Genomic DNA, 12,858 nt, shown 5'->3' with positions numbered 1-12,858 from the left:
ATGTGTTGGTGCAGGGGCAAAAGCTGATGCTGTGGTATAGCCATGCCAGGAGGGAAGCATATGGCTCCAGCTTAGCCTAGGCCTCATGCTCTGCTCCCCAGAGTGGAAACAAGGTGGCCATTTCAACAACTCCCCTGGAGAACACATCCATTAAAGTGGGGCCAGCGCGGAAGGGCAGCTACAAGGCCAAGATGGCCCGAAGGAGCAAGAGGGGCCGCGGCAAGGATGGGCAAGAAAGGTGAGCCAGGTGCAGTCCAGAGGGTTTTCTCTGAGCCACATGAGTGCTGGTACGTGCTGGGTGCCTTGGCCCTGGGCCCAGGGTGTGCTGTGCTCTCTGCATTGACTCAGCCTTTGACCCTTATCCCCACAGCAGAAAAAGGAGCTCCCTGTTCCGCAAGATCGCTAAGCAAGTATCCCTGCTCCACACCAGCCGCAGCCTTTCTTCCCTTAACCGCTCCTTGTCATCAGGGGAGAGTGGGCCAGGCTCTCCCACACACAGCCACAGCCTTTCCCCCCGATCTCCCACTCAAGGCTACCGGGTGACCCCCGATGCTGTGCATTCAGGTACGAAGGGCTCCCTGACAGAAAACTGTCAGAAACAACCCCTGGGAAATAGGAGAGTCCTAGACCCTGTGTGCTTGTCACAGACCCACTCTGAATCTCTCATTCAGCCGCCCCCTGGAAGATCCTGTAGTCTTGGGGAGGAATTAATTGATGGGGAAGGGGGTAGCTTGGTTTCTGGGACATAACAGGGCTAAGCCCTGTCTTGCCCTTCGTCACTTCTAACAGCTAACACTGCTCTGCTTTTGTCTGTCTGTCTGTCTCTGTACAAAGTGGGAGGGAATTCATCACAGAGCAGCTCCCCCAGCTCCAGCGTGCCCAGTTCCCCAGCCGGCTCTGGGCACACACGGCCCAGCTCCCTCCACGGTCTGGCACCCAAGCTCCAACGCCAGTACCGCTCTCCGCGGCGCAAGTCAGCAGGCAGCATCCCACTGTCACCACTGGCCCACACCCCTTCTCCCCCACCCCCAGCAGCTTCACCTCAGCGGTCCCCATCACCCCTGTCTGGCCATGTAGCCCAGGCCTTTCCCACAAAGCTTCACTTGTCACCTCCCCTGGGCAGACAACTCTCGCGGCCCAAGAGTGCGGAGCCACCCCGTTCACCACTACTCAAGAGGGTGCAGTCAGCTGAGAAACTGGCAGCAGCACTTGCCGCTTCTGAGAAGAAGCTAGCCACTTCTCGCAAGCACAGCCTTGACCTGCCCCACTCTGAGCTAAAGAAGGAACTGCCGCCCAGGGAAGTGAGCCCTCTGGAGGTAGTTGGAGCCAGGGGTGTGCTGTCTGGCAAGGGGGCCCTGCCAGGGAAGGGGGTGCTGCAGCCTGCTCCCTCACGGGCCCTAGGCACCCTCCGGCAGGACCGAGCTGAACGACGGGAGTCGCTGCAGAAGCAAGAAGCCATTCGTGAGGTGGACTCCTCAGAGGACGACACCGAGGAGGGGCCTGAGAACAGCCAGGGTGCGCAGGAGCTGAGCCTGGCACCTCACCCAGCAGTGAGCCAGAGTGTGGCCCCCAAAGGAACAGAAGAGAGTGGGGAAGAGGAAACTTTCCCATCCAGAGACCCTAGGAGCCCGGGCCCAGTGGTCCCAAGCCTATTGACAGGGATCACACTGGGGCCTCCCAGAAGGGAAAGTCCCAGCAGTCCCCACAGGAGGCTTCGGAGCCCACAAGCCATTGAGGAGGCTGCCAGCTCCTCCTCACCAGGCCCCAACCTGGGTAGGTCTGGAGCCACAGACCCCATCCCTTCTGAAGGTTGCTGGAAGGCTCAGCACCTCCACACCCAGGCACTAGCAGCACTTTCTTCCAGCACTTCAGGACTCACCCCCACCAGCAGTTGCTCTCCTCCCAGCTCCACCTCTGGGAAGCTGGGCATGTGGTCCTGGAAATTCCATATTGAGGGCCCGGACAGGGCATCCCCAAGCAGAAAGGCAACCATGGCAGGTGGGCTAGTCAACCTCCAGGATTTGGAAACCACAACTCCAGCCCACCCTAAGAACCTGTCTCCCAGGGAGCAGGGGAAGACACAGCCACCCAGTGCCCGTCCACCTTGTGAGGATCCCAGCCAGGGCTGGCTATGGGAGTCTGAGTGTGCACAAGCAGTGAAAGAGGATCCAGCCCTGAGCATCACCCAAGTGCCTGATGCCTCAGGTGACAGAAGGCAGGACGTTCCATGCCAAGGCTGCCCCCTCACCCAGGAGTCTGAGTCCAGCCTCCTCTGGAGGGGCCAAGAACCAGGGGGCCATCAAAAGCATCGGGATTTGGCATTGGTTCCAGATGAGCTTTTAAAGCAAACATAGCAGTTGTTTGCCATTTCTTGCACTCAGACCTGTGTAATATATACTCCTGGAAACCATCGTTATGTCTTTTGTTTGCTTGTTTTCCTTCGGTCAACCCACATGTAACTAGGTCCTGTGTTGCTGCTGGGAATAAAACAGTTTCCACCATCAGGGGAGGGCCACCTAACCCAGCTTGACTTCCCAAAGGCTGTGACATTTGAGCTCAAACATGAAGAACAGATGATACGTAGTAGTTGCTGGGTGTGGCAAGGGTGGAGGCTGGTTTAAGAAAGGCTGTCCAGGCAACATTTAGCACATACAGTATACCTGGTATATTCAAGGAACCAAAGATAATTCAAAGTAGAAGTGGGTCTGGCAAGTGAGGCAAGGGCCATGTCTAATGGTCTTCCAGGAGATGACTTTGTGAAGGTGATGGGGAACCAGAAAATACCATGTAGCAACTAAAATTCCTTCTTTATAGATAAGGGCACTCAGGCTTTGATGGCCATGGTAATACAGCTTGGGTAGAACTGGGGTTAGAACCTAGGTTTCCCTTGGACTCCAGAACTCACATGTGTCTCCTAACTTGGATTGCCTCAGCCAGGAAATGAGGGGAAGAAGTGAGAGGAGGCAGTTTAACTTTGGGTGTGTTTGAGATCGAAGACAGAACAGCCCAAGAGTCATAAAGTCCACAGGAGGAAAGAGTTTTTAAAATGGACGGAGAAGTTACTTGATAAATGCCGAGGTGAGGGTGAGATGAAAACAAAGCTGCCAGTCATATTTAGTAAGAAAACCTTCATGATTGTTGCCAGTGAGCTCTTCCTGGGCTGTTGCAGGTAGAGGCCTCAGCATTGCAGGTGGATGGACATCGTGTGCGCAGCCCTCATTGAGTAAAACTTCATTTGATGGGTAGTGCAGGAGGAAGGGGGAGGAAATAAGTGGGACCACAGCCAGGGGAGTCAGGAGGTGGCATCACAGGGCAGGCAGTGGGGCTTGGCAGAGTACCAAGGCTTTGTCTCCATAGTGGTGGAAGACTTGAGAAACTGTCTTGCACTGGTTGCACTGATCGTCCCACAATCCAGTGCCTAGGCCTGAAGAAGTGTTAGGAGGCTCATTGCCTGGGAAGGCGGTGGCCACCAGAGGGCACACTGTATCCACAGTGGCAGAGCCCATTTGTGCAGATATTTGGCCCCTCAGCCTTCTAGTCCTCTCTTCACTTCTTCATTCATTCACAGTAGACTCTGGGCTAATGTACCGGGGCCTTGGCAGACAGATTACAGGTTGTGAGCTGGAGGATGGCAGGGGCATGGCTGAGGGAGCAAGTGCCCCGTGCATATAGGGATCTCAGGAGCAGCACACCACAGGTGAAAAGGATGTTGGGAACTGCCCTCCTAGAGGGTTGGAAATGGGGATGGGAAGAGGAAGCAGAGATGCTAAACATCCTATACCACATCGGGCAATTGCCCCAAGTGTCAGTAGTGTTCCCTTTGAGAAACTGGTGGGGGTAGTGAAGAGTTCCTGAAAGGTAACTTCAGGGAAGTGGTATTATCTTCTGTTTTAGGAAGATCACTCTGGCTGCAGTATAGAGAGGCTGGAGTGGAGTGAGGGTACCACAGAGGATGAGGTAGTGCGGTGTGAACTAGAACAGCAACAGTGAGGAGGTAAGGAAGGAAAGGGTAGGAAGCTGGACATCTAGATTTGGGAGCCATCAGGCAGTAGAAGGCAATGAAAGCCACAAGAGATGAGGACTGTCCAGGGAACATACGCAGGATGAGGAAGAAGTCCTGAGTTACTGGCACTAGCTGAGGGGGTAGAGCCAGTGAAAAGAAGTTGAAGGTGGGGAATGAGATCCCGAATCAGGGAGAAGCCAGACCATCTAATTTTGTAATTCACCCTAAGATCAATGGAGACTTAGTAATTGTTTGCCACAGGTTCCGATTTGTATTTTGAAAAGATGCCTGGTTGCTATAATCAGAATGGATTTGAGGGGGACAAGCATGGAAGAAGGGGGGCCTTCCAGGATGAAGGATGCAGATGGTAGTGAAGCAGTGAACTTAGAAGTGGTGTTTTGATTGATACTTGGTGAAGGGCTTTAGATATGAAGCAGAGGGCTATCGGGGATGATGACTGACTACATTTCTGACTTACATAACCAGATGAATTGTATTTCCATTCACCGAAATAAGAAACAAGGAAGAGAACCAGGGCTAAGTAGTTCAGTGCTGCATTCCATAAGCTAAATATGAAGTAGCTTCCAATAGAGGTCTGGGCAAGTGAAATAAACAGAGGTAATTGGCCTAGAGATGGTGGGTGGATTCATGACTGTGGATAAAACTGCCAGGTAAAATGGCGTTAAGTGAGAATTGAAGGAATCCAGGAGATGTAAAAGAACAGTCAGATGTCAGAAGAATATTAGATTAATGAGTTGTAATAAGACTCCACGAAGGAGCTTTCCATGGAGAGGATAGTTAACAGTGATGGTTATTGAAGGCATCAACAAAAGCAGTTTCAAACAGTGGTGGAACCAGTACTGAAATACTTGAGATGAGGAAATAAGGATATTTAAGACAGCTCTTTCCAAAGGCTTGGCTTTGAAGAGGAGAAAAGAAATAAAGATTTATGGGATGATTGAGTAGGGATTGGGGGAGTAGAATGAGAACCAACCAACCATGTTTAAATATCAATGGAGATGATCCAGTTGAAGTAGAGAAAGAATTGATCTTAATCTTGGGAGATTCCTAAGGTGGAAGAAAATAGATTCCAAAATACATGTGGAGGGCTGGCTTTAGTTGGAGGCAACTATTGTAATTTAACAGGTGGGAGGGAGAATAGTTATATAGATGTAGATAAGGTTGTAGGTTTGGTGGTAGGAAGGTAAGGGAATTCATAGCCAATCATACTTTTTCTGCCAAGTAAACAAGTTTTTTTTTTGTTTTTTTGAGATGGAGTCTCGCCCAGTTGCCCAGGCTGGAGTACAATGGTGCGGCCTTGGCCCACTGTAACCCCTGCATCCGAGGTTCAGGCAATTATGCTTCAGCCTCCCGAGTAGCTGGGATTACAGGTGCATGCTACCACGCCCAGCTAATTTTTGTACTTTTAGTAGAGACGGGGTTTCACCATGTTGGCCAGGCTGTTCTCGAACTCCTGACCTCAGGTGATCCGCCCGCCTAGGCCTCCCAAAGTGCGGGGATTACAGGCATGAGCCACCACACCCAGCCCCAAGTAAACAAGTTTGAAGTGTCGGTGAGACACCCACCCAGGAGCCCAGTGGAAATATCCAGCCAGCAGGTAGGGTTCAGAAGAAAGAACTGGGAAGGAGATAGAAATCTGAGCATCCTAAACACAGAAGTATGAACAACCCTGGGATCAGGAGAAATCCATAGTTCCTAGCAGTGGTCTTGGGATGCTGTGTAGCTAAAGTGTAGTGGGGAGAAAAGACATAGACAAGGTCACTTAGAACAGGCTGTTCCCTGCCCAATCTGACTTATTTGTAATTGACTACACATGGGTGGGGCCTGAGACATGGATGAGTGCTGCAATATCCTATGCAACAAGAGGTCATCACATGTTTGCTCATTACATTCCCAGAATACAGGAAGCTCAACAGTGTGCCTTGGTAGGAGATGACAAGGGCCTGGGGCAACAAGGGGAGAGACTATAAAGCTGGGTCCATTTCCCCCTCCCCCAGAGTAGAATGTGGAAACACTTTTCATTCTGGGTAGAAATATGAGAACCAATAAACAGCTTATTAGTCAGGAGTGGGCAGTGAGGTGTGGAGGAAATGGCATTCAGTTTTAATTTTCTGAGTCAATATCTGAGACTCCCTGTGTCTGTGTTCGGTGGACAGGACTCTGGCATCATGCCTGGTTGGAGTGGATGTCCTCCCCTAGGAAGAAAAGAGCCTTTGGTTGCCCCATTGGTTGCCCCAGTTCAGCCCAAGTACTAGTCTTTTGGCGCTTACTGGAGAGAAGGTTTGGAAGTTTCAAGGGCTGTTCAACACCTGAGTACTTTTCTCTCTTGACCCCCACTCTGCCCCCAGCCCACCCTTTCATAGCATGAAGACAAAAAATTACTTTATTGCAATGTGTTTATTGCATTACCGGAGCAAGTTGGCCAGACTGTCCCCTCTTGGGGAAGGTTATAAAACAAAAAGACCAATAAGTAACTCCTCTCGCCTTTCCCCCTACCCTCCCCCACAATTGCACAGCAATGTCTGAACACATCTGGTGACAAGAACAATTTGCAAAGTGGTCTAGGAACTACATATGAACTGTCCCATCACAAGACATACAATTGGCTTTCTTGGGAGTCAGATATTTTTACGTAAAAACTACATGAATTTTTTTTGGACTACATCGAAGACAGAATAAATTTTCACAAGTAACAGGGCACCAAAGACACATGCTGGAATTTGTAAGGAAACGGGGTTGTTTGCCACAAGTGGCTGGAGCTAAAGCAGGGTTGAGCAGTTGGCCACAGAGGGCCCAAGCAGGCCCCCTATCTGGACCCTCTGGTTTCTGAGACCACTGAAGCCTCACAGAGGCCTACTCTGGGTTCTTAACTAGCAGCAGAGACCACCTTAGAAAACAGGAATTGTCCAGGTGCAATTCTCAGTTTCAGAGAATACATGGGGCTGATTCCTTGCAGCAAAAAGAGGAGACCTGTGGAAGACACCACATTGGCTCTCAAAGCTTCTTCACAGCACATGAGGCCTAAAGTAAGTGGAGGTCCCATCAAGGCTTGGAGAGGGAGTGAAACCATGTTTAAATATCAATGGAGATGATCCAGTTGAAGTAGAGAAAGAATTGATCTTAATCTTGGGAGATTCCTAAGGTGGAAGAAAATAGATTCCAAAATACATGTGGAGGGCTGGCTTTAGTTGGAGGCAACTATTGTAATTTAACAGGTGGGAGGGAGAATAGTTATATAGATGTAGATAAGGTTGTAGGTTTGGTGGTAGGAAGGTAAGGGAATTCATAGCCAATCATACTTTTTCTGCCAAGTAAACAAGTTTTTTTTTTGTTTTTTTGAGATGGAGTCTCGCCCAGTTGCCGAGACTTGGCCAGATCAGTGGTAAGGACACAGGCAGCCTATCCAGGCCTGAATCATGGCATGGCATCTATGGCCAGGTGGAGATGGCACTGTTCTGTGATGAAAGCTTCACCTGAAAACGATGGGCCTAGTACCTGTGTCCAGCCAGCCCCAAGCTGCTTTCATGTCAGTAGTTGGGTTCTCCAGCCAGGGGTATAATGAGCCCCTCTGATCTTGGTCTCTCTTTGCCCTCTGCCTCATTGAAACTGCAGTTAAGATGCCAAAACAGATAGTCCCAGGGTCCAGATCATGGGACAGGAAACAGCACTAGATTCTCATGAAAGAGGCCAAGATCTCCTCTCAAGTCACGGGCGTAGAGATGCACCTTGCTACCCTATCCCCCTCTACACACCAGGCTCAGTGGGTAGTAGACTGGTCACTATGCCATTTCCACTGGCTCAGGGTCAAGCAAGTCATGTGGCAACTGGTCAGAAAAGATACTGTCAAACCTCTCAAATGACCCCTGGGTCTTAGATCCCACAAAACAATGAATTCAAGAACGAAAAACAAAAGAAAAAAAAAATGAAGGAATGTAGGACTGAAAAAAAAGCAGCCCTTCTCCACAAGCCAGCCCAAGTGTAGATAAAGATGGTACTTGGTCTCTCCCTGCACACCCTCTGTGTCTGCCCAAAAAGGAGCAGACACACTGAATACTACAGGCATGTATCTGTATTTCCATTTTGGTTTAAAAGACACTCAGAACACACTGAAATGTTAGTACCAGACAGGAGGGATTCCTTACACGTAATCGAGCATCCACCTGCTTCAGCAGGTTCAACACCAGGTGCAAAGCCATGCAGGTGTGCCCAGCAGCAATTAGCTTGGCATTACTCAGTAAAACTTTCAGTAAGATTTCAATCGACAGTTTGGAGAAGGGATGTGCTGGCTATTAGTTAAATTACTTTAGAGGGGGGTTCATTTGTCTCTGTCTCACCCAATCCTGAAACTGCAATGTAACCAAGAAAAAGCCAAAGATAAGCACTTCCCTTCCTATCCTCATCGCTAGTAACTGGAGGTTTCTCCAAATTTATAAATCTATGTCTACATCATGGTCCATATTTTAGACGCTGTCACGGAAATGAGTGCTCAGGTAAAGTTATATTTTTCTTTCACCCCCAAAACTAGAGCTTTCCTAGCTGTAACCTTATAAACCAAGAGGCAGGTACTGGCTTCTCTAGCTCAGCCAGGATGCCTGACTGCACAGCTTTGGGTTCAAACAGCTAACTCACTCTGAGCCTATTATGGTTCCGGGATTGGCTCAGAGGCAGCTGGACTCTATTTGTCAAATGAGTGTTGACTGATTGATGGGTGTGGGGCATGATGGGGGCAGGAATAGATGCCTGCCCCCACTCCATTTGCCTAGCTTCACTCAGCTGGAAGGCTTAAGCCACATGGAGCAGAAGATTCCTGGCCTAAAATCAAGGCCACTGGAGCATGAGGGCAGACTGCACATAGCCTTTATGGCAGGATCACAAAAAAAGGCAAAGAGAAAAGCTTCCAGATGGCTTCTACTAACAGTCTAAACACTAAGCCATCTTCTCTCCCTGCAAAAGCTTCAGAAACCACTGTATGGAAGCACATGTGTAATGTGGTATGACTCTCACCCGGACCACAGGGCCCCTGGGTCTGTGATTTACTGAGGCCCCTGACCACAATCTGACTCCCCTCCTTAGCAACCTGTAGCTCCCAAAACCCCATCCAGCAAAGGAGGGGGAGATGAAGGGAAATTAAATCATGTTTACTATTTCTGCAGGGCCTTTAAACTTGGAAAGCACATATAATAATGTTGTTCTATATTGTTATTTGGTATATCAAGCCATCTAAAAGCACTGGATTGCACCTTTTCTTGACTCATACAAACAAGTTACAAAGATTTCAAACAATAGATCATTCTTTAGGCTAAGGAAACACCACACAAGCACCAACTTCATTTTATGATTCAAAACTCACCATCCCCACAAAAAGAATGCTATTTCTCATCTCAGAGAAACAGGCAGGACAGAAGGGGTTACACTGACCAATTTTAGTGTTTGCTAAAACTCACAATTTCTAGTCTTTTTATGTTCAAGTTTTGGTACAGAAGTATACATTCATCTATGAGTGCTACGTTTTTCCATCAAACATTGGTCTGGCAACAAACATTGTTTTGTTGGCTTCTGAACATAATACCTCTTTAAAGGGAGGGGCTGATGAGATGCTGAAGCCTAAATTATGTTGGTAAGAAATAAAGTACCTTCAGTTGAAGGTTTTTTTTTTTTTATCATCTTGGCTTAGATTGTTTGAATGAAATCCCAAGCCTTCCCATTTTCCTTTGGTTGTCTTTTTCATCAAATCCCATTCTATCACAAAACCAAAACAGCCTTCTTCGTGGGGGGAAGAGAGACTGCCAAAGCAAAACAGAACTCCCAGCAGAGCCATGCCCCTGCTGCACTCTCAAGAGTTAAGGATTTAAAAAAGACATGGCCTCTTCAGAGGCTTCCAAATACAACCCCACCCACTATAACCATCAAGCCTAATATTCTGTTGAGGGTGCCTGGCTAAACAAAACAAAAACCCCAATGAAATAGACTTTCAAAAAAACATCTGCTTCCAGCTTAGTATGTCAGTGCAGCGGCATGGCTGAGTCCTAGAGAACCTCAGGCCTCTAATGCCCCCATCCCGGCCGGCTGCTGCTCGGCCTCTCCACTTCACATTCACAGAATCACTTCTTGTGCAAAACAAGCAGTCTATGTAGAAAGAATGCCCTCATCGTAGTCTAATAAAAACTGTAGAAAAAAATGCCAGAGAACCACCTCTCTTCCCACTTCCTCTTTATCTGCACAGCGAGGGCATCTGTGCATGAACAGGGTAGGCAAGCCTGACATTGAGGGAGTCGTTGTGCTGAACCAAGGATGTCTGCTGGTAATGGAGCACTAGCTCCTTCAGAGAGCTGTACAGGTTGTAGGGCTCTGCAAAGCCATAGCCCCGAGCAGTGCTGTAGATCACACAGTGCTTCACTTCCCCATCAGCCCTGCAATGACACACCACAGAAGAAATGGTAAGGTAGGTAACGATAAATAAAGGGACACTAAATGGCCAGAAGTCTGAGAGCAACTGTTATGCAGATAAGTGTTTTTTGTTAACCAGGCAAAGCTTGTAAAATTGCGTCCCCATTCCCTACAGACTTGGCCACAGATACAGGCGTTAAAACAACCATAAATGTAAATGTTTCCTTTCTTTTTTTTTTTTTTAGACAGGGTCTCACTCTATCACCAAGGCTAGGGTACAGTGGCTTGATCACAGCTCACTGCAGCCTCAAACTCCTGGGCTCAAGTGATCCTCCCACCACAGCTTCCCAAGTAGCCAGGACTACAGGTGTGAGCCACATGCCCAGCGACTTTTTTATTTTTAGTAGAAATGGGGTCTTGCTATGTTGCCCCGGCAGGTCGTGAACTCCTGGGCTCAAGGAATCCTCCTGCCTTAGCCTACTAAAATGCTGGGATTACAGGTATGAGCCGCTGCGCCCAGCCAAGGGTAGTTTTTGATTAATCAGTTTATGTAAGGACTCCAACCAAGTCCTGAACCTACAGGCTGCCACCCAATAACCTGAGTGAGTGAGCAACTGGGCTTCCTGCCTTCCTTATTATTCTTAGAAGACCCAAAGTCTTACAAGAACCATCCTCACCTATATTTCCACTCAGATAACTGGAATAGCCCAAGTCAAGGAGAAATGAAATGTTGCAAGTAGTTCTATCTTTGGATAACAGTAATCCAATGCACTTTTCAACTCCTCCCCCATTTTCCAACTGTAAGACATCCCATTCATCTTTTTGAGGTCCATCTCAGATGCCTTTTCCACAAAACCTCCCAATCCACTCTTTCTCCACTAGAATTAACCCTTCCACATGTGCACAGCCTACTAATGATACTTATTTCACAGTGGTTCTATTCATCTTGGATATTTGGTGAAATGAAAAAACCCTGGTGCAATAGAAAAATGTGGGTTTTGAAACCACGTAAACTTGGATTCAAACTCTGACTCCATGACAGAAGTAGAGCGCTACAAACAAGATGATCACATAAAGCACTGAGCAGTCTGTTAATATGAATGCCTTTCCTCTATCTTCTCCACTTTGCCCTCTAAGGGCACAATCACTTTGTCACTTTGTTTGCCTTCTGCCACATCCATCAGTAGCATCATCATCATCATATTAGTAGGTGACATTTACTTCTTATGTTAAAAGCATATTGTATGACATAGATTAGCTCATTTAATCCTCACAAAAACCCTAAAGTAGGTATTATCCTTATTTTACAGATAAGGAAACTGGGCAAAGACTAAGTAATTTACCCAAGGTGACCCAGCTAGTAAGCAGTAGAGCCAGGAGCTGAACCCAGTATATCTGGCACCATCGTAACTCTTTTCTAAGTGTGGCTTTTGTCAATGAAGATGTTTGCCTTCTTAAGGAATATATTCCACACTCAGGCAAAAATCTGACCGAGGCAGAGTTAGTTATCCCCAAAATTTCACTTTCCATTACAAGGAAAATGGGCTTTTCTCAAAAGAGTCACATGATTATCTTACGGAAAACACGTCCACATTTCCTATCACTACATCAACAGAATAATATATAATTTAAATTTTTAGATAGAGTTTTCCTTCTGAAGTAAAAACAGTTCTATTTAATCAAGCCTTTCCTAATCTGACACTGGAGACCATACTAGGTGTATAGGATACTACTCAAGAATTAAGTGATTTTTTTTTTTTTTTCCAATTTAAGATCTCACATTACTTTTCACAGATACCTGAAATCCAACAGCAATACTGCAGGACCTAATCTACTTACCATGTAAATTAAAACTCCAGGATAATTTCAGATATCATTTCTCATAAAGCTGGGTTTTTTTGTACTAATAGTTATGGTCCAAGCCATGGGTCCTTGTTACTGTACATTAACTAATTTCATCTGAATTTTACAAGGGGTTGATTTCATATTAATGCAAAAGATTTCAAAAGGCTATATCCCCAGAGAAGACTTACACCACAGAGCAAGCATAGCATCCTTTCTTGCTACTCTCACGAATTAAGAATGCACCATCAGGTTTCCCATAAAGCAAGTCCTCTGCTTGTACTCGATTGATATCCTCAACAAACCAGGTCTTCTCATCATAGTGGGGCAGGTTTTCATCTTCCTCATTGATAAAATAGTTCCTAAAAATTAAATGTTAATTGTTATTCTAACAAGTTACTTCTATCTAAAAGCAAATTCATAAATAAAACACTCTTCTAAATCTTTAAACCACAAATGACAAAGCAAAATTGCAATTAGTTGGGTGTTAGCTTCATTACTTGCTATGGTGCATAAAGCACAGAATTCATGTTTCATCCAATAAGCTGAAATATGAACATCTGAATAACAGTGCTTTTACATCCAGATTTTGAGTAGCTATACTC

General features: G+C 46.9%; 2 protein-coding genes across 38 annotated transcripts in view; one reads left to right on the top strand and one right to left on the bottom strand.

Moving 5' to 3' along the window:
* MAST2 (microtubule associated serine/threonine kinase 2) overlaps positions 1–2,412 on the top strand; it is a 257,201-nt gene extending 254,789 nt beyond the window's left edge. For 25 of the 32 annotated variants that reach the window (XM_074007746.1, XM_005543504.4, XM_005543503.4 and 22 more), the window contains 3 exons: positions 102–238; positions 371–564; positions 835–2,412. In XM_074007746.1, coding sequence (XP_073863847.1) covers positions 102–238; positions 371–564; positions 835–2,354 — 1,851 coding nt within the window. In that variant the 3' untranslated portion in view covers positions 2,355–2,412. The remainder of the gene's footprint in view (positions 1–101; positions 239–370; positions 565–834) is intronic. The other 7 variants (XM_005543505.4, XM_074007695.1, XM_074007688.1 and 4 more) reach the window with 1 other exon arrangement.
* A 3,994-nt stretch (positions 2,413–6,406) lies between these two features.
* PIK3R3 (phosphoinositide-3-kinase regulatory subunit 3) overlaps positions 6,407–12,858 on the bottom strand; it is a 96,668-nt gene continuing 90,216 nt past the window's right edge. For 5 of the 6 annotated variants that reach the window (XM_015436568.4, XM_015436572.4, XM_045371783.3 and 2 more), the window contains 2 exons: positions 12,445–12,615; positions 6,407–10,434 (listed from right to left, as the gene is read on the bottom strand). In XM_015436568.4, the coding sequence (XP_015292054.1) occupies positions 10,236–10,434; positions 12,445–12,615 (370 nt within the window). In that variant the 3' untranslated portion in view covers positions 6,407–10,235. The remainder of the gene's footprint in view (positions 10,435–12,444; positions 12,616–12,858) is intronic. The other variant, XM_065533574.2, reaches the window with a different exon arrangement.

This window comes from Macaca fascicularis, chromosome 1 (genome assembly GCF_037993035.2).
Source record: "Macaca fascicularis isolate 582-1 chromosome 1, T2T-MFA8v1.1".
Lineage (NCBI taxonomy): Eukaryota > Metazoa > Chordata > Mammalia > Primates > Cercopithecidae > Macaca > Macaca fascicularis.
Note: the sequence above shows the minus strand (reverse complement) of the source record. Positions and strands in the feature narration are given on the sequence as shown.